Raw genomic sequence first — 21,907 nt, forward strand, 5'->3', positions numbered from 1 at the left:
ATATATACACATTTGGCTGTAGATAATCACAGCCATGCTGATATAGAGCGATATCACATGGGTACTCGTGTGATGTGGCGTTTATACAACAGTTCGACGGAGCTGTTGTGTAAATAAATAAGAAACAACCATAGAGTGTCTTAAAAAACATTTTGTATGCATAACTATACTTCCTTCTGCCATGGATTCAAATCTCAAGTTGACAGTTGACAGCTGAGCCCAAGCCTCTGTTACTAATTCGAAAACGTCACTTTAGTATTAGTAATGAAGAAACGTTAAGTTGCTTCATTGAAAGCTTATTGTATTACTTTATTAAAAGCTCACTGTATTATGTAGAGTCAAGTATCTATTAGAGAGAGATGGATTGAGTGAGTCTGATTACCTGCATCTGATACAGCATTCATTCTTCAAAAAAAACAAAAAAAAACATTTAAAAATCATACTGACCCCAAACTTTAGTAGTAATTTGTATGTTTATGTAAAAAATTAAAATACTAATTTTACATTTTTGAGTGAACTGTTTCTTTAAAAATCAATACAGTGTTTTTTACAGAGAACAGCATCTCTCACTTGCACATATTTTTATAGATTGTTTGATTGTCTAATGTGATTCATCAAATTATCATGATCAGAGAGGGTCTGTCTCATCTTGCTGTTCTTGACGTAACTCCCTTAGTCCTGCATCCAGCTCTGAGTCATAACTAATATCAATAAACAAAGTCAGACCTGGTGACATCAGCATCCATAGTCACTGCCATTGCATTGTCCAGTACTTCATATAAATCACTACGACTCTTCGTATTTGAAGAACAGCTAGAAATTTTTCAGTTCAGCAATAGCTGAATCATGAATAATGGGTACTGATCCATCCTTGAGTTTTAACTTTTTAACAAAACCTGCCTTGAATTGTCCCTCATTCAGAAAGCTGCCTGGAGTAAAATGATTTGCGCAGCCAGACATAAACAAATTTAGTGAAAGTGAATTGAATTGACATATGGCTAAGTATGGTGTCCCATACTCAGAATTTGTGCTCTGCATTTAACCCATCCAAGTGCACACACACAGCAGTGAACGCACACCGTAAACACACACCAACAAAGTTGGGGGTTTGGTGCCTTGCTCAAGGGTCTCACTTCAATCGTGGTATTGAAGGTGGAAGAGAGCGCTGGTATTCACTCCAAAATCAAAATGGCTTTATAATTGAGACTCTTTCTCAATTATAATTGAGGTTTTTGGGGGATAAAAAAAGGAGTGAATTTTTATCATTGTAGGGTGGTTGTGTCCACACACAGCTAAGATACATTTATATGCAAATGAAGATATTTTGCATCCAATGTCTCCTTTAAAATTAAAAATATTATAATCTTAATTCAAGTGATGAAGGATTTCGAAAGTCTGACATGTTGTCATCTAGAAAACCCTGCAATTGCTGTAGGACAATTTTCTCTAAAATCTTAGCGATAAATGACAAATTTGAGATAGGTCTAAAGTTAGCTAACACTGTGGGGTCTAAGTTCTGTTTTTTAAGCAAGGGGTGGACTGTAGCATGTTTTAAGAAGTCAGGAACAATGCCGGTTTCTAAGCAGCGATTTATCATAATCAAGAGCTGTGGACCAACTACATCATAAACTTGCTTAAGAAAATATGGAGGAATTATATCAATAGAAGAGCCAGAAGGCTTAAGCTGATCCACTATTTCTTGAAGATGAGTGCCAGAAATGGGTTTAAAATGACTAAAAGCAGCACTACAAACGGGGCAAAGAGGGATCGAAGAAGGAAGAAGGAGTTATCCCCATTCTTAGATTACTTATCTTATTAACAAAAAAATTAAGAAAAGCTTCACACATAGATGAAGACATTTCAGGAAACAAACACACAGAGGGGTTTATAGTAGTATTGATAATAGTGAAAAGTGTTTTTGGCCTGTGACAGTTTTTAGTAATGATTTCTAAAAAATATCTAGATTTTGCTGCTTTGACTGCTTTCTGGTATTGCAATAACGAATCACTTAGTATTTCAAAAGAGACCTGGAGTTTGTCTTTTTTCCATTTACGCTCAGCTCTTCTACAACACTTCCTGAGCGAGCGTATTGTATCGTCTATCCAGGGCTCTGACCTAGGTTTTCGTTGTAAGGTCTTTAAAGGTGCCACTGAGTCCAAGAGATAGAATTAAACCTGGATAGGAGCTCTTCAGCACTCAAATCTATTTGAGAATCATCCAGGGATAAAGTGGCTTCACAGAAAGCTAGAGAAAAATCATTTTTGGTGGTAGAAGTAATTAGCCGGGACTGGCGAGCAGATGGAGTATGCTTAGAAATATTTGAGACACAAGGAACCATAAACATCACAGTCTTGTGATCAGAAAAACCATTTTCACAAACCTCAAGGTCACAGAGAGAAAAACCATGCGATAATGCTAAATCAAGTACATTGACCTGTAGAACTACATCAAAAGCATGTAATAAATTGATGAAATCCTTAGCTAAATGGTCATCAGTGCAGCAAACATGAACATTAAAGTCTCCCAGAATTAGAATTTTATCATATTTCGGTATGAATTCCCCCAATAAATCTGCAAAATCAGTTAAAAAGTCCTTGTTATATTTTGGAGGACGGTAAATCACTGCTATCAAGAATGGATCAGAAAGTTCCAGAGCAAATAATTGCAATTCAAAGCTGCTGTATTCATTAAAAGAGACAGAGTGACAGTGAAAAGTGTCTTTATAGATGGAGGCCAAGCCTCCACCCCGGCCCGTAGTACGAGGAGAATTGAAGAAAGAACAGTTTGTAGGTAGCAGTTCAGAAAAGGGGCTTAAGTCCCCAGTCGTGAGCCAGGTTTCAGTAAGAAAGACGAAATCCAAGTCACGGGAAGAAATAAAATCATTGATAATAAAAGTTTTGTTTATCACCGATCTGGCGTTGATCAAGGCCATCTTTAGCCGTAGGGGGTTTTCGCTGGACTCCACTGACTGCATTGCCCGCGGACTGCATTGGAGATGTCCCGTGTGCACTCCTCCACGGTGAAAACGGGGAGAGCAATGACCCGCGCATGAAACTGCGGCGGTGGGAAACAAGGGAGTAATCCACTCTCGTACTGGTTCCAGAGAGCGCCGGTGGATGAAACGATTCCGGTCCGAGCCTTCCGCATTGAGGCCCAGTGAAGATTCCGTCATCTCATGCGCTTTCTCGCCGGAAGGGAGCACGGCCAACGGCGAAGACAATCAGGAATGGACATCAGTATGGGTGGGGGAACATAATAAGAGCTGTTTTGCACTTGATTGAGCAGTTTGCTTGAAATGACTTGAAGGTTTAAAAGCGATAAACGGTCATATGTCAGTACCAGCGAAGTACACTGCGTCGAATAAAACATTAAAAATAAAGAAACTTAACACCACACCAAGCGACAGACGGCACGCCACACACAACGGCGCCATCATTCCCCACCATGGCAGTAGTGATGGCGGCAGATGTACGTAAATCACGCTAAATGTGAATGTTTGATAATCTCCCAAATGTTCCTTTGAACGATTTATCAAAAGTCTGAAGTATATCTCCACTATCATTCAAAAGTTTGGAGTCTGAAAGATTTTTTGTGTTTTTGAAAGTTTCTTAGGCTCACCAAGGCTGCATTTATTTGATCAAAAATACAGTAAAACTGACAGTGTGAAATATTGTTACAAATTAAAATAACTGTTTTCAATTTTAATGCATTTTAAAATTTTATTTATTTCTGAGATGGCAAAGCTAAATTTTAATATTAAAATGATAAAAAAATCTAAATAAAATTATATATTTAAAAAAAAAATGTAAGAATAGAAAATAGAAATCCTTTGTAACATTATAAATATTTTTACGGTATAAAATATTTTTACATCTTTGGCTGCTTAGGGTGTATAGCTATTGAAATATTTCTGTATAGTAATCAGCATGTGTTGAATAAACATGCACATTCTTTTTCCACTTCTCTTCTTCAAAAACATTTGCTAGCATGCTTTTCGGTTAGCATATATCATTCTTAAACATATTTTCATGCCAGTTTCTTTCTTTATAAATTCCTATTTGTTCTTCACTGTAATGTAGTGTAATGTAAAAACCATGAAATTTAGGATCAAATCTGATCGCATATGCATTTTATAAATGAGGCACAGGTGTCGGGTACTCTAATAAGCTGTTGACATAAGCACTTCTACCTTGCAACTAATAGCCAACTATTCTCAGTTATTTATACAGCAATCACACTGATTATGAGGTTTGCCATGGTGTGAGGTGAGAAAGAAGGACATGTACTTTCTGATGGCGGCAGGCTGAAAACATGCATTAGCACTGTGTAGAACACTGAAAAGAGACACAACAATTCGATGAATTAGGCTGTCTGTGTTACAGTCATGCTGAATATTTTGAATTTGATCATGAGTTGGCAATGAAGAACCAATGTAGAAGTTTGTACCACTGACCGCATGTGAGTAGAGAAAGAGAATAGGAAATCCTTGAGGAAGGGATTTCTTTGTTTTTCTTCAAATGAGAGCGCTCAAGGACAGATGCGACTGAATACAAAAAAGTATTGATTTTGCAAGCATACCACAATGCTTGTCAGAGCAAACCTGTCTCTTCTCTATGTGTCTCATTCTCATTCACTGATCTCTGATCTCTTCTCTTCCTATTTCATGTCTATTGCACTTTAATCAATCTGTAGCACATACAGTACTTTTCAAAAATGTTAGGGTTAATAACATTTTTTTTTACAAATGTTTTTGAAAGAAGTCTCTTACGCTTTACATTGCTTCATGCATTTGATCAAAAATACAGTACAATAAAAACAGTAATATTATTATGATATATTATTGATTTAAGATGACTTTTTACTCTTTTTTTCATACATTTAAAAATGTAATTGTTTTCCTGTGATGGATAGCAAAGCTAAATTTTCAGCCGCCATTACTCCAGTCTTCAGTGTCATATGATCCTTCAGAAATCATTGTAATATTACTATTATTAGGAACTCTTGTGACTTTTGTGGAAACTGTGATACATTTTTCAGAATTCTCTGATGAATAGAAAGTTTAAAAGAACTGCATTTATTTGAAATATATATTTTTTGTAACAATGTAAAAGTATTTTCTGTCACTTTCAATCAATTTAATAAATAAAAGTATTAATTTAATATGAAAAAACTCAAGTGTGTATTCGTCTATCGTAGACAGCATTCCTCTCACAAATACTGACATATGTAAGTGGTTCTCAAATGGTTTTCCTTCACGACTTAGATTTACATTGGACATTAGATGGCAACTGAATACAAACCAAAGTTATTTATTGTAAGCAAACAAAATTACTCTTACATTTCGTAACACTAAAATGTAGTATCACCATGAACTTGACTAACAATATACTAATTTTTTTTTACCATGATGTGGGTTCAGAAAAGTTAATAGTTTGAGTATTTGGTTTCAAAATGATTTCAAAATGAATTATCATCGTTTTACAAGTTAATTTGGATGCACAAACTTTGATGTCAGCAACAAAATACAGGTAAAGCGTTTTCACCTTCCTGTTAAAAATGAATAACCATGTGTGATTAGATGCATTTAGCATTGTTTTATACTGCTGTCTGAGACCATATCAGACCCTTTTTAAGGTTATTACCCACCAGTTGAGAACCACTGCTCTGTGTTGTAGAAGAGATATGTCCCTATTTTCTCTCACGCTAAACTTTTGAAGGTTTGTGTTCCGAATGTCTTTAAAAAGGATTCTTACCTGACGATTTTATTTCTCCCACTAAGTCACCAGCTAGACACCTGGGGGCATAGATATACAATGCATGGTGTTTCAGTGTTTGTTGTTTTTTATAGCAATAGCAGCACTGGGAGATGTGGAGCGAATTGGATAGAGGCAGGAAGAGTGAGAGAGAGGAAGCTTGTTGACAGAGATTGGAGTTATTTTGATATAGGTTTGATTTAGGAGAACATCTAAAAGTAGTAAGCAGAGAAGGGGCATGTTTTCAAAGAGAAGGTGCATAACTAGCTGTATAAGAGAGAGAGCGAGAGAGAGAGAGAGCGAGAGAGAGCGAGAGAGAGAGTTTGTTACTCTAGGGTATGTAGCATTACATATTAGACATGGCTGACTGGTGCGGTCTCAGTGATGCAGTCCTGCAGCTGCTATTCTCTCTTTCCCATGAGTGCCTGCTACCCACACACTGACCTGAACATGCACATTACAACAGTTCATATCAACTACACAGTGTGACTAATGATTGCACAACTGTTTTATACCACTGTATCACTACATGCCACTATTTGTTTATTTTCAGTTATGAAAATAAATTAGTAACCTTAGCTGTATCCGAAACCAAAGCTAGCTGCTTTCCCAGACTTCAAAGAAAGCGTTTTAATACGAAATATCTCCTAAGGGTGTCAGAGAGGCTTCCAAGACATTATAACATCTTGCAAAATGATCTAAAAAATTCTTGTGAGCTTAACAAGCAAGCATTTAGTGATTAAATGCTAATTTGTGAGTAGAAGTTAAAAATTACAATAGCATAAATAACACTATGAGATTGTTTCAGGGTTATTATGCTTAAAGGGGACCTAACACACACAATTTCACCCAATCTCATATTAATCTTGAGTACCTATAGAGTAGTACTGCATCCTTCATATCTCCATAAAGTCTTTAATTTTATCATATTTATAAAAGAAAGATACAGGTTTACGATTCTCAAAAATTACAATAGCATAAACAACACTATGAGATTGTTTCAGGGTTACTATACTTAAAGGGGACCTAACACACACAATTTCACCCAATCTCATATTAATCTTGAGTACCTATAGAGTAGTACTGCATCCTTCATATCTCCATAAAGTCTTTAGTTTTATCATATTTATAAAAGAAAGATACAGGTTTACGATTCTCTCCGAAAACAGTCGAGCTCCTGGAGGCGCGCCGTGGGCGGAACTAAAGAGTGACGAGCACTTGAGCACCGATTGCCAACAAAACACAGACATTTGATGCAGTTTCACTTACCATCTGCAGTTCTGAATCATTACCGGGATCTTTTATAGCTGGGACCACTCCATCTTTCAGTATCAAACGATGTGCAAATCCAGCGTCGAACTGGGCATTGTTTATAAAACGTTCATCAACAAACACACTTGCGAAACTCCGTTGCTGCCCCGGAAAACAAACTGCATCCACCATTCACGTAATGCTGGGTTCTTTACGAAGCTGATCAAGGTTATCGTTCCCTTACAACCAAAAACACACCTCTTTAGAGACATTCTTCCCGAGCGAGTCCCATGCAGCGCTGCTGAATGAAGCGCATTGATGGGCGCGCTTTTGCTCTCGCTCTGGTCGATGTGTGTGCGGGGGCACTGTTCCGGGAGAAATGCCCATATAAGGAGTTCCACCCTTCATTACGTCACGAAGAGCCACGATCGAAAAAAAACTTTCCGAAACTTGTAAGAAACCCGGAAGTGTGTATTTGGCACAGAAATACTCTGTTATAGAGACAGAGCGCAACGCGTCATAATCTGAAGACCACGCCCACCGGGGGGGAAAACAATCCAACGCTCTCCATTGACTTTCTATTGCGGGAAGCTGCCTCCTTGTCATGGAAAACTAATTAAAATAGCATTTAAAATAATACATTAAAATAACTAAAATAACAGATTTGTTTAATAGAATTTTGAATATTGATATAGGAAATGATATAAAAAATTTGTGTATAAAACTAAAACCACCAGTAGGTGGTGGTAAGTCTTATCGTTATGAGTCATTGAATCATTCATTAAAACAGTTTGTTCAAAACAGGGTTATTATAGTTAACTAAAACTAAAACCAAAAAGAAAAAGAATTTAATGCTTGAAATAAAATTAAAATTAACTGAAGTAAAATAAAAAAGTAAACTTACTTTATTTCAGCTAGACATTTCTCATTTTCATTTTGTCTACCTAAATATTGATGCACTAAAATAACTAAAATTAAAACTGAAATAAAATAAGAATATAAACTATATAGGCATATTTAAAAAAAAACTGAAATTAATAAAAATGACAAAAATACAGAACCAAAATTTTAACTAAAATTAAACTGAAATTGGAAAGTATAAAAATAAAAGGTATTAATAAAAACTATAATGATATCTCAATGATACTACATTTAAATGGCTGATTATGAATGAATAAGTTCAAAAACACTGATTCATTTAGTAACAAAACACTGGTGTGTGTTGTTCTGAGATGCAGTGAAGGATACAAATGAAAGAATATGATTAAAAATCAAACAAATGAAGGCATCTTTGATGCAAACGTATGATTGGACAATAAGAGATTTTACATGCCTGTACAACATTGTACATGTAGACACACCCTCTATAGTTTTATCTTCTCTCTTTTGCAGTCAATCTGTTGTAAAGTTGTTGTACCAGCAGTTGGAGTGGTACGCACAGGAGCCTGGAGCTCACTGGAGGAGCAGGCATACATACTTCTGACAGAGACAGAGAGACAGACCATGAGCTATTACATTCAAGAGTACCAGCGTGGACACATCGGGGTAGAGCCTCTGGCCATGGCCCTGTTTGAACTCTTCAACACACATGCCAAGGTGAGACTGACAGCAAAAAAAAAAAAAACTCTGAAGAATTGCTAACAACCCATAAAGCCATGGTCTATGCCAGCATCTTTGTAATTTAATGCACAATGTCACTGAAAACTCTTAGTTTTAATGTTAGCATTGTATTTAAGTGAAAAATTTTTATATTTTGAATGATTTCAGGTGTTTCATTTAATGATCTCTTGGCTGTTCCCGCTCCCCAGCTGTCCTTGCTGGCTGAGGTGCGGACTCTGATCGCTCCGCAGGATCTGGAGCGATTCGACGGGCAAGTGTTACATCGCGAGATGGAGGCGTGGAGAGCTCGGCACGGAGGCTCGGGCCTCCTGCACCCTGACTCTATCTGCGTCACCCATCCAGAGGACCACATTCCTTCTGCCTGCCAGCTGACCACTGCAGTCCCCAGCTACAACAAGGCACGTGGCTTTGCGCGCATCATTAGGTGTTGTGCAGTGCTGTGAATATTAGCATGACAGAATTAAAGTACAGATTCCCCATTTAAATATTACTATAAGTGCTACTTTTAAATTTCCACTTGGGTAAGAGTACAAACCCTGAATGAAACAGTAATATTAAGAAATATTATTACAATAACTGTATTCGGGATTTTTTTTTCAGGATTCTTCAATGACTAGAAAATTCAAAAGAACAGCATTTATTTGAACTGTTTACAACTATTAATTTCTTGAAAAAATCGAATAAAATTAAATTGGAAAAATACACAAAACTAAAAGAAATAACACTAAAACCAACATACACACTACCATTCAAAAGTTTTTGAAACAAGTCAAAATACAGTAAAAGCTATTTCTTTAAATTTCTTTAAAAACGTTGGACCCCAAAAGTTTTAGTGTATGCATGAAAAATATTGATGTATAAAAACTAGTTATTTTTTAGTTTTTTATTCATAGCTTTCAATGTTCTATTCCAATATTTGATGAGAGAGGAATCTTTTTTGTATTTGTAATATCTAACTTTTCTCAGTCTGACTTCTACTGTGCCTGCATTGATTGGTCTGATCTGCTGTGTCTTGGTAATTGCATGATTTGATTCCAAGCATTATTGTAAAATCTCACCCACACAAGCCGTAATTGAGCTGAACTGATGAGAAATGAAGAGCTGTATCTCAAGTGTAGCATGGGTTTCTTAAACTCAAACATCTTTTTGATTGTATTTCGTTCTGGAGTGATTGTTGCTGTGTACACCCGAGTCATTTCAGTGATTGTTTATGTTTTTTTGCTTTGCCTTAATAGAGTGAGTGCAGGTTGGATGGGAGTTTGATGCCACTTGAGAGTCTAAATTCTCTTCCTGATGTTGCTCTGGTGAGTTGTTTACGTTTGTCTGCTGTGTGTCTGCACACTGTTACGTTTTGTGGAGTAAAAGCTGTCAGCATTAAAATGGCTTTTGTATTTTTATGCTTGAATGTAACAAGAAAAGAAAGGGACATGATTTAGGACTAGGAACACAAAACATTTATCCCTAAAATACAAAGACTGTCACATCCCCTGTAAACCTAAGAAAATCTTTATATTTAAGATTTATTTTGCTTTTGGATGAATACATACACCTGTATTTTTGTAATTTCAAAGATTGATAGATCAGTCATTTGAAATGTAGTAGAGGCAGTGTATATATACAATACACCTCTACTTGACCTCTTTGTAAGAATGTGTTGAATACGGGCCTGTTTCCAATAGTCAGCCCCCAAAGAGAAATTTAATCTGAAAAATAAAATGAAAAAAGGCACAAAATTCATTAATAACAAGTAATTACACTAAAATCGACATTTAAACTGCTGTTCAAAAGTTTGGGTTTGATATAAGATTTTTAAATATTTTTGAAAGAAGTCAAAATACAGAAAATACTATATTATTAAATTATATTTTGAAATTTTATTACAATTTAAAATAACTGTTTTATATTTTAATATGTTTTAAAGTGTGATTTATTTCTGTGATGGCAAAGCTGAATTTTTAGCAGCCATTAATCCAGTCTTTAGTGTCACATGATCCTTCAGAAATCATTCTAAAATGCTGATTTAATGCTCAAACATTTATTGTTATTATTATTGGTGAAAACTGTTTTTTGTGTGTGTTTTGCTTTTTTGTGGAAATTTTATTTTATTGTATTTTTTTGTAACAAAGCCTTTACTGTCACTTTTGATCAGTTTAATGCATACTTTGTTTAAAAGTATTAATTTTTTAAATCTCGCTGAGCTCAAACTTCTGAATGGTGGTGCAATTAATTTAATATGTAATAAAAATATGCTTTTACTTTCAGTAGTTGATCCAACATTGCAAACCTTCACACTGTATCCAATGTAATTTTACTGTACACTGCCCGAAAACGTGGAGTAGCATATACCAGACAAAGGAGCTTGTTGCACACCTGATGCCAGTCAATTTTGCAGAAATTGCATGGTAACATCATAAAATATTTGTAACATTAAATATATGCTGTTAGGTTCTAATTCAGAACACAGCCATGTGACAGATTTTCTTTTTATCTAGTCAATTTGCTGAAGATTGAGTTGAGTTCAATGGATTATTATCCTTCCCTTTCTTGTGCTCATTTAATTAAGCATCAGTAGCCCAACATTAACTCTTGTAATCATAAATGATTATCTTGGATGAATCCGTAATTGACCATCTTGTCATAAACGTGTGCTAATGCTAAATGGTTGTACATAGAGACAACTCTATCATCTGTTAATTTCATAATGTGCAGACATTTTAGAAGGAAATGTCACCTTTTAAAATCGTTTAAATGTCAGGATGTCTTTTTTTTTCTTTCTCAGCGTTATCATAACCTCCCTCAATGATAATGCATCCTTTAATTGCCTGTCTTAGTATTTGAAAGCAACAGTGAGGAGATAAATATAGACAGTACGTTTATGTTTTATTTCAGGACAAGATGCAGCCGTCATCCGAGTCACCCCCCTCGTTCAAGCCTCCACCTCCACCTGTTCGACATGCCAGCCCTAAAAATCAGACCAAACGACCTTCGTCCAAGCTGTCCCAGAGCAACCTGCTCTTTACCGCCCCCTGTAGGCGGCATCAGGAATACCACACCCACAATTTCTCACACTCACACTCGCACTCACCCTGCTCTGCTCACACCTCCCCATGTACTATCCACCACACTGCTTCCACCTGCTCTGTCCATCACACTCCTCCACCCTGCTCTCACCATCACAGCTCTCCACGATCGTCATCTTATCATGCTAGCCCTTCTTCTGGACCACCATGTAGAGATTTGGTTCAGTTTCTAATGAGCAGGCAGGCGGCAGTGCTCTCCCCGCACCTAGAGTCTCCAAATCGTTCTAGAGAGGGCACCCCCATGATCTCTCCACGCTCCTCTCCATCCCTTTCGCCTTCACTGCTAATGCCTGCGCCGCCCCCCTGTAGCCCAGAGAAGCTCGAGGGCTCCCCCTCTACACAAAGCTGTGGTGCCACCCAGACCAGCCCACTACACCCTGAGCCAGAGACGACAGAGGAAAAGCCTCAGCCCCAACTACGAGGTGAAGACACTCTAAGATTATGTCTTAAAGAGATAGTTCAGCCAAATATGAAAATTCTGTCATCATTTACTCACCCTCATGTCATTCCAAACCTGTATGACTTTCTTCTGTGGAACACAAAAGCTTTGGTTACCATTGACTTCCACTGTATACAGTGGACATTTATTAAAAATATTCTTTATATATTTTTATGTACAATGGAAGAAAACATTCATACAGGTTTGGAACAACATGCAACGAGTAAATAATGATAGGATTTAAATTTTTGGACAAACTATTTAAGTTAGCACTTAAATCTAGTTTACCTGTTTGGATCAATGCATGTTTTTAAATAGATATTAGGGCTGCTGATTGATTACAGTAATTAAATTAATTATGTGGTATGTTGATTAAACTGATTAAATACCATATATCAATATTTTTAAATCTTAGATCTTTATTTGAATGATCTCAAGTGGATTATTAGAATCCTAAAACCAAACATTCACAGACATTTGACTCTTGTACAAATCTTTAACAAATGTTTATAACCATTCAAAAATGTACAGTGTACCCAGTGTAGTTTGGTTCACAGACACATGAATCATTTAAAACAAATCTTTTTAGTGAATCAAAAACATACAGCACAACCAGTGTAATGTGATTCATGGACAAATGATTGAATCATTTATAAAGGCATGAACTTTCAACTGTTAGTTTTTCACAAGAAGTGTTAGTTGACTTCATTTGATATTCACAAAGCATTTTTGGTTGTGGTGATGATTATAATGTATATATCTGTTATATAACAAATAGCAGTTTGATAGTTGTTATGAAGTATAATTTACTGCATTTGCTGAGAGAAAAAATGGAAAATACACAAACAAAATGGAAATATGACAACATGAATCACAATCAAATTGAATCAGGGTAATCTGTATTGATAACAGCCCTATTGAAAACACACTAAAAAGAGTGGCTAAAGATAAAGTAGGTACTCAAGGCTTTAATTTCTCAGATGGCAGGATACCTTATTACAAATTGTACATACAGTATAGTCATAGGGCATCTCATTCATCTAAAATAATTAATCACACTAATTTAACATACTAAATTGACAGCCCTAATAGGTCCAGCTTCTATAACTCTTTTCAGATCCAAATAATGTGTGAGGTCCACATAAATTCTGAATGCAGATCTCTAATCTGTGAAAGCTAAATTGTGTGGTTATTTATGGCTTTGTGTGCTCATTTGTCTGTATTCCCAGGAGCCACTCTGTCCCAGCTGTCAGACAGCGGACAGACTCTGAGTGAGGACAGTGGAGTGGATATCGCAGAGGCTGGGGGGTTGAGTAAGGACAGCAGCCCTCGACCAGGTAAAGCTCCATTCCTCCAGGTCACAGGTGGCACACGCAGAGCAGAAGGACTTGCACAGGCCTCCGCAAAACAGGTGAGAGATCAACGACAAGTTATCTTCTGTCGTTTAAATGAGTTAGTGTCATTTCATCATGTAAATAGCCATTATACAGAAGTATATACTGTATGTCTTAATGTCGCATTGTAGGGATTTAGTATTGTTTACCCTGCTGCTGTTAAAAGAAGGTTTTGGTTTAGCTCTAAATTTCATGTTAAACTCTTTATTCATGTCTTCCACCATCCTTGAAATCTCTGTCTTTTTCTTTCTTATTGAGTGTGACGTCTGAAGTGGCGTCCCTGTTTGTCATTGTTTTAGATGGGAATAATGGAGCCTACACTTGTACGGGTGCCCAAATGTGCCAGTACACTGGGTATTGCTGTAGAAGTGGGTGCTAACACCAGACAGCCTCTACCACGCATTGCGACCATACAGGTGGGTCAGAGCGCTCTGGTCTAGACATAGGTTCAAGTTCAAAGTTACAGCTAAGAAAGATTAGCTTTTTGAAAGCAATCCCAGAATGCGCATCAGCAAGCTCATTTAAAATATTGTATAAATAAATACGCTACTGTTAGAGTCAATAAGATTTTTTAAATAAATACTTCTCTTCAGCCATGATGCATTAATTTGATCAAAAGAGAGCGTAAAGAAATGTATTGTTACAAAAGATTTCTATTTTAATCAAAGAATCCTGAAAAATAATTATTGCTGTTCCCACAAAAATATTAAGCAGCACAATAATTAAAAACATTGTAATTTACATTTACATTTAGTCATTTAGCAGACGCTTTTATCCAAAGCGACTTACAAATGAGGACAATGGAAGCAACTGGCAAACTTGTGTTGAGAGTAAGGGCTAGAGACCTACTACAAGATCAAACAGAGTTTTGATTGATGACTTAAGACTGCTCTTATTGTCAAATTATCACTCAAAATTTACTGATGGTTCACAACAGGCTCAATCTCTGAGGAAGTGAAGTAGAAGAGGAACAAAAGGAAAAGGAGAGCATTTCTATTCAGATTATGCTTATTATTTGGTGCTCAGGACTAGAGTTGTGCCCTAGTATTTGTCTAGATGACCTGTGTAACAGGGTCAAAAAATTAGAACACATGTTGAAAATAAACAAATCAAAAATAAAAGTGTCTCTGGTTCAGATTGGGGTTTTTTAAATAATATAATAAATAAAAAGAAAACAGATAGAATAGAAAAAGAATAGAGCAAGCTAGTGTTAGAGGTCTTTTTGCTTTTGTTAATTGTATAATAAATGAAAAGAAAAAAGATAGAATACAAAAAGATTAGAAAGCAAGTGTTAGTTTTTTTTTTTTTAAGAAATAGAGCAAATGAATTTTTTAAGCAAATGAATAGAGTGCAAGTCTAAAAGGGACAAGTTTTTTTTTTTTTTAAGAATATAATTAGAATAGAGAGTGCTAGAGTTAGAGGGTCAAATCAAGAATATAATTTACATTGTAATATTTCACAAAATTACTGTTTACTGTTTTTATTTATCAAATAAATACAGCCTTGCTGAGCATAAAAGACTTTTTTCCAAAAATATAAAAAAATCTTACCTTTGAATGGTTGTTTATATAAATGTGAAAATCATTGTTAAAAAATAGTTCAGTCTAATTAAAATTGAACTATTTTACCACAAATCCATGTGTGCTATGTTATTGGAATATTGTATTGTTATCTTAGCTACATGCTACTCTGTTGAAATCAACTATGAGCCTAATCTGCTTTGCACTTGTTTCTGTGCTTGACCCTGTTTGAGCTGTTTCCAGTAATAAATATGAAATGTTAGCATAAAAGTATCACAGAGTCTTAGAATTACTATTCCCACAAAGTACCTTTTGTTCCCATAATGGAAAGGGTAGCTAATGTACAGTGAATGTCTGATATTACACCCATCAAGGTGCAAGATACAGTTGTAACTTATATAATGTGGTTTCAAAACGCTTTTAAAAGCTGTTCTCTCATAGACACATAAATGCTTAGGTCAGTAAAACCTGCCTCTTCATCATTACGATTCTGCATGAAAAGCAATTCCAGTTTTCTTATTAGAAATAACTCATGACACAGTTAATACTTTCGCCATTAGAAAGACCCCTTATCTGTGTATCTAACAGTATTAAGACAGTAGATTAATCTTTAGTCATAACTTTATAGGACGTTTTAAATATAAAGGAGCCAGTTTGTTTTCCTCTCATTTTTTAATGACCTTTAGCCCAGCATCTGTTAGCTAATGGAGCACATTAGCATATTCAGGACCAGTTTATGTGCACGTGTCTGTGTGCTTGCTTCTATCATTGTTGTGTTCACTCAACAAGAAGGTGAGATTTCCCCTTTGGCACAAAGTGGCTTTGCACGGAAATATGTTTGCTTGCATATTAAAAACACATTGGGATAAAGCAGCTAGTGATATGACTATAGCTTTAGGGGATGAAAAATAAATAAATAAAAAAGATAACTTGTATCTATTAGCGCTTATAGAGATGTCTGATACTGCTGACCAAAGACAAAGTGCTGTAGCGGTGTTGCTGTATTTGTATTCTTTGTTGATTGGTAGAGTATCCGTGAAATTTGCATAGACTGTCAATTTACACAAGCAGCATTTGTAAATCTCAGCATTGGAAAGGTCACAGGAGAACAAAGCCTGTCACAGACCCATCTGGACATGTTTCATAATTAAAGGTGCAGGTCTTTTGTCCAGAAAATGTCCTGAGACATCACACCTGTCTCTTTGAAAACCCTAGGCTCTTACAAAAAGAGTTTAGGAAGCAGCCCACGATTTAGCCGATCAGAAACACTCCTTGCCTGTTACAAGTTTGTGTGCTGACATTGGATTGGCTGGAGGAATCTGTTTAATGGTGCATCAGCAGTGTTGGGCTAGTTACTCAAAGAATGTAATATATTACTCATTACTAGTTACTCCTTTCAAAAGTAATATAGTTACTTTACTTATTACTTTCTGGCAACAGTAATTAGTTACACTACTAGTTACATTACTTTTTCTTCACGCCCCACAGAAGTTGTAACTGTGTATCTTCCACATCAAATTCTTCTAGAATATTACGAACAACATATTTCTGCCTCATCATAATATCACCATATTCCAAGCTCGCCTGCTGCACTGGGGACATCACATGCATGTGCGAGTCGTGAAAATGATGAAAATAAATCTAGGAATTATTTGATTGTTGGATTTTAAATCACCGGAGTCGAGGCATCAAAAGTAACTAAGCTGTTTTATGGATGGTAACTGTAATATTATTACCGAAATCTTATTAGTATTTAGTTACACTACTAGTTACTGCAAAAAGTAATATTATTACAGTAACTAAGTTACTAGTAACTAGTTACTGCCCAACACTGCGTTTTAAATATAAAGGAGCCAGTTTGTTTTCCTCTCATTTTTTAATGACCTTTAGCCCAGCATCTGTTAGCTAATGGAGCACATTAGCATATTCAGGACCAGTTTATGTGCACGTGTCTGTGTGCTTGCTTCTATCATTGTTGTGTTCACTCAACAAGAAGGTGAGATTTCCCCTTTGGCACAAAGTGGCTTTGCACGGAAATATGTTTGCTTGCATATTAAAAACACATTGGGATAAAGCAGCTAGTGATATGACTATAGCTTTAGGGGATGAAAAATAAATAAATAAAAAAGATAACTTGTATCTAATAGCGCTTATAGAGATGTCTGATACTGCTGACCAAAGACAAAGTGCTGTAGCGGTGTTGCTGTATTTGTATTCTTTGTTGATTGGTAGAGTATCCGTGAAATTTGCATAGACTGTCAATTTACACAAGCAGCATTTGTAAATCTCAGCATTGGAAAGGTCACAGGAGAACAAAGCCTGTCACAGACCCATCTGGACATGTTTCATAATTAAAGGTGCAGGTCTTTTGTCCAGAAAATGTCCTGAGACATCACACCTGTCTCTTTGAAAACCCTAGGCTCTTACAAAAAGAGTTTAGGAAGCAGCCCACGATTTAGCCGATCAGAAACACTCCTTGCCTGTTACAAGTTTGTGTGCTGACATTGGATTGGCTGGAGGAATCTGTTTAATGGTGCATCAGCAGTGTTGGGCTAGTTACTCAAAGAATGTAATATATTACTCATTACTAGTTACTCATTTCAAAGGTAATATTGTTACTTTACTTATTACTTTCTGGCAACAGTAATTAGTTACACTACTAGTTACATTACTTTTTCTTCACGCCCCACAGAAGTTGTAACTGTGTATCTTCCACATCAAATTCTTCTAGAATATTACGAACAACATATTTCTGCCTCATCATAATATCACCATATTCCAAGCTCGCCTGCTGCACTGGGGACATCACATGCATGTGCGAGTCGTGAAAATGATGAAAATAAATCTAGGAATTATTTGATTGTTGGATTTTAAATCACCGGAGTCGAGGCATCAAAAGTAACTAAGCTGTTTTATGGATGGTAACTGTAATATTATTACCGAAATCTTATTAGTATTTAGTTACACTACTAGTTACTGCAAAAAGTAATATTATTACAGTAACTAAGTTACTAGTAACTAGTTACTGCCCAACACTGTGCATCAGTCACTTTAGAAAGATCATATTTATAGTTTTAAGTTGAACGCACATGAATGGCACCACAATTGTGAGTGAGAAATGTGGGATTTTCTTTAAGTGATAAAACATTGATGCAGTGTCGGCAGTTGAGGGTAAATTTGTTTGTGAAATTTGCGAAATGTAGGAAATTTTGTATATTATTTAATTTACAATAAAACTAGCAAGTTGGATGTAAAAAATCAATAGTACAAAAAACAATAGTATTGTGCAATTATGATACAATATATAATGATTAAGTGTACGGCAACTTCATAAATAAAATTAAAATATATAAATAGGTAAAACATCTTTTATTTATTGTAGTATTTTTGGGTAAGGTACATCGTTATCTTGCCTCAAACAAAGTGATATGACTGCACCTGAAGCCGTAATTGCAACTTTCAAATTCCTAAACATGAACTTCCCAGCAGGACCTGAGCATACCATAATTTGTTGGCTGGTCTATTAGAAACAGCAACTGTGAAGAGAAAAGCTTTTTAAAGTGCCGTTTGATACCATCAGATTATTCCTCTGCTTATTTGATTTTCCTGAAAATGCTGACCTTCATAGGAAGGAAAAATTATTAGAAAAATAAGAGATTTATTTTCTAGCTTTAAGCTAATGAATAGTAAATGGGTTTGTGCTTGATTGTCCTTGATACCCTACACCAGGGTAATACTAATATTTCTCCATTTAGTAAAATGCCATATTCCTAGAGTGAATTGTTTTAAAACAGAATGTGCTGTGGATCATATTTCAAAGCTAAACCAGGCATAATGGCTATTCGTTATGTTTTTTAAAAGCAGTATTTTTAAAGCATCATACAGTATGTGATGTTAGAGTGAGATCTCAGACGTCATCTGACATGGTAACGAATTGAATCCAACCTGAAAGAAAAGCACAGCACAATGAGCCGATGTCATAGGTGTAACCATGGCTACCACACTTCCAGACTCCTTAAGATTCACTTTGGTTTTAATCAAACGTTCATTATGAGAGCATTCACTATTCAGTCTTTATGAGACATGTACAGCTCAGGTGTCATGTTGAGAGTTCAATTGTAATAAATGTTGACAAATTAGATCAGACTCCAGCAGGACTGAATGACAGTCGCGGCACTTTCATGGTGTAATCAGTTCATGGAGTAACCTGATTGTGGACCTTAGAGGAGTTTGTTGGCCTAAATGTAGCAGCACTATTAGACTGGCCTCCCTCCAGCTCAACAAAAGATGACAACCAGAACACTCATCTTGGTAATCTTTCTACCTGTCCTCAGCCACTTTATCTTTATGCTTTGACAGGAGGTCAGCTAATAACCTCTCAATATGAAGTGCCATATCTGAGAGAACAAGCAGTCATTTTCTCCCCCATTTCCCACTTGTCTCTTTTTCGGGAAGTTTGAGACAGCTGCAGTACTTCCTTTGCTTATTTCTCTCTTTCTCTTTTTGTCTCCCAGAAGGGGGGCTCTGTGCATATCTCGGGACAGTTACGGGTGGGTCAGGTGATTCTGGAGGTGAACGGCGTGTCACTTAAAGGCATGGAGCACCGGGACGCGACTCGGGTCATTGCGGAGGCCTTTAAGACCAAAGACAAAGACTATGTTGACTTTTTGATCGCTGAGTTCAACTCTGCTCTGTAGAAGTCGTCCCTCGAGCGTTTCACTAGACGCCACTGCAAAGACCTTGCACTTAATGTCAAGTCCGCATGAGGGGCTGAATGAGTCATGCTTGTCATATCCGAGTCACAGTTAGGTTAGAGAGTTCAAAAGCTGCAATACACCCACCTTACGTCTGTGTTCTCGCTATAACAACGAGCAGTTGCCACACACGTTCACTGAACACATTCCCGGTATGTTCTAGAGGATGATCTGCAGAGCCAAGACTGTTGGTAATGTTTGATAGGACGAGGTCAGGGTTATAACAAGTCTGTCAATTCTGTGCCATATACACACGCGCACACACACACACACACACACACACACACACACACACACACAAAAACTTCATTTCAGCTAAAACATCTTTTACATTTAGTTTAACTTACTAAAATAACAAAAACTGAAATAAAAAAAAAATGAATAAACTATACGAACGCATTAAAAAACCCAATAAAAACTACACAAAATTACTAAAACTTAAAAATAAAATCTAATTCAAACTATAACAGCATCTCAAATCTAAAATAACACAACCTTTAGTATCTGAGAAGAACAAAATCTGAACTATCTCTCTCTCTCTCTCTCTAACTAACTACCATTAAAGTTTGGGGTCTGTATGTTTATTTACTCTATACAGCCATTACTCTAGTCTTTATTCTCAAATGATTTTTTTAGAAATCATTCTAATATGCTGATTTGGTCCTCAAGAAAACATTTCTTATTATTTCTTATTATTATCGATGTTGAAAACAGTTGTGCTGCTAAATATTTTCTTTGATGAATGAAAAGTTCAAAAGAACAATTTATTTGAATTTTTTTTTTTAATATGACAATATACAAGTCTTTATTGTCACTTTTAATCAATTTTAATGCATCTTTGCTGAATAAAAGTATTAATTAAAAAAACTTACTGACCTCAAACTTTTGAATGGTAGTGTTGTGTATATATCATCAAATCATTCATTCATTTCAATTCATATTTATTATAGCTAATACACAATATATACAGATTTGCTACAACAATTCTTAACAGAAAATCACATATCATTTGAATGAAATTATCAAATGGCATAGTCTTTGTTTTGAAGGTGTTTTGTTACTCTTCCTTGATTCCGAAGGTGCTTAACATATTTTATGATGAGAGGAACTGAATTTAGTGGAAGTAGTAAAGCGAAGTGATATTAGTACACTATTATTGTAATATGTGAATGGAGATCTGAGTTATTTCTGGACAGATGGAGAGAGGAGGAGGATTCTAGAGTATCTCAATGTTTTCTCATTCTGTTTTTTTCCCCCCTTTTTTCTTCTCTCTCCCTCCCTCTCTCTCTCACACACACACACACACACACACACACACAAATCAGCCTGTTTTTTTAAAGATCTTATATCTGTGCATACTTCAAAGACAGAGAGGTATAATGAAGAAGTGTATAGCAGTATTTTTTGAAGAGATCAGATGTGCAGTTTTTCAGTTATATGTAAATGCATGGCTCCTGATTATGCAACATACAGAGAGAGCTATTGTACATAGGTAAAATAATGTAAAGCTGTATATATTTTATGTAATATATATTTTTTGCACATACTGTTGATATAATGTTTTCAATGACTACATCAAAAACATCAAAACCTTTAAATATGAAACCAAACATCACCACTTAGAATAATAACATATATATGCATATTAGTTTTTCAACCCCAAAGGATGTTCTGTGCAGATTATGCAGATAGTCTGTCTTTAAGTTTATAAATAATTTTTGTTTATTTGTTGCTTGTCATTTGTTGTACGTTGCAATGTGAAACACACATAATATAGTAACTTTACAGGAACTAAATTATCATATAGGCTGATTGCAAAGCAACACTGTATAAAGACAGCGCACAATCCGAGGGTATCAATATAATGCCTGAAAGATGTATGATTTATCCCAAACTGGAAAAGAGACTTAAATAAATATTTAAAGACTGAATTAAATGCCTGTAATTGATTGATATTTTTATTTCTTGGTTAAATCATACCGTTGTCAGCCAGAAATATGTTCATCTGGCTCTGTTCTCTGATGAAGTAGTGTTTTGGCTCCCTCATGTGTTCAAATGAAGAACATGGTTTTAATTTCAAAGGTTTGCGGTGCTAT

General features: G+C 35.8%; 1 protein-coding gene across 1 annotated transcript in view; it reads left to right on the top strand.

The window, feature by feature from the left end:
* LOC107690673 (whirlin-like) overlaps nucleotides 1-20,089 on the top strand; it is a 67,430-nt gene extending 47,341 nt beyond the window's left edge. Inside the window, exons 7-13 of the mRNA XM_016489064.1 lie at nucleotides 8,397-8,600; nucleotides 8,813-9,022; nucleotides 9,860-9,928; nucleotides 11,514-12,126; nucleotides 13,373-13,554; nucleotides 13,837-13,953; nucleotides 19,572-20,089. Coding sequence (XP_016344550.1) covers nucleotides 8,397-8,600; nucleotides 8,813-9,022; nucleotides 9,860-9,928; nucleotides 11,514-12,126; nucleotides 13,373-13,554; nucleotides 13,837-13,953; nucleotides 19,572-19,754 — 1,578 coding nt within the window. The 3' untranslated portion in view covers nucleotides 19,755-20,089. The remainder of the gene's footprint in view (nucleotides 1-8,396; nucleotides 8,601-8,812; nucleotides 9,023-9,859; nucleotides 9,929-11,513; nucleotides 12,127-13,372; nucleotides 13,555-13,836; nucleotides 13,954-19,571) is intronic.
* Nucleotides 20,090-21,907: the final 1,818 nt, after the last annotated feature.

This window comes from Sinocyclocheilus anshuiensis, unplaced genomic scaffold (genome assembly GCF_001515605.1).
Source record: "Sinocyclocheilus anshuiensis isolate Anshui unplaced genomic scaffold, SAMN03320099.WGS_v1.1 scaffold2041, whole genome shotgun sequence".
NCBI classification, from domain to species: domain Eukaryota; kingdom Metazoa; phylum Chordata; class Actinopteri; order Cypriniformes; family Cyprinidae; genus Sinocyclocheilus; species Sinocyclocheilus anshuiensis.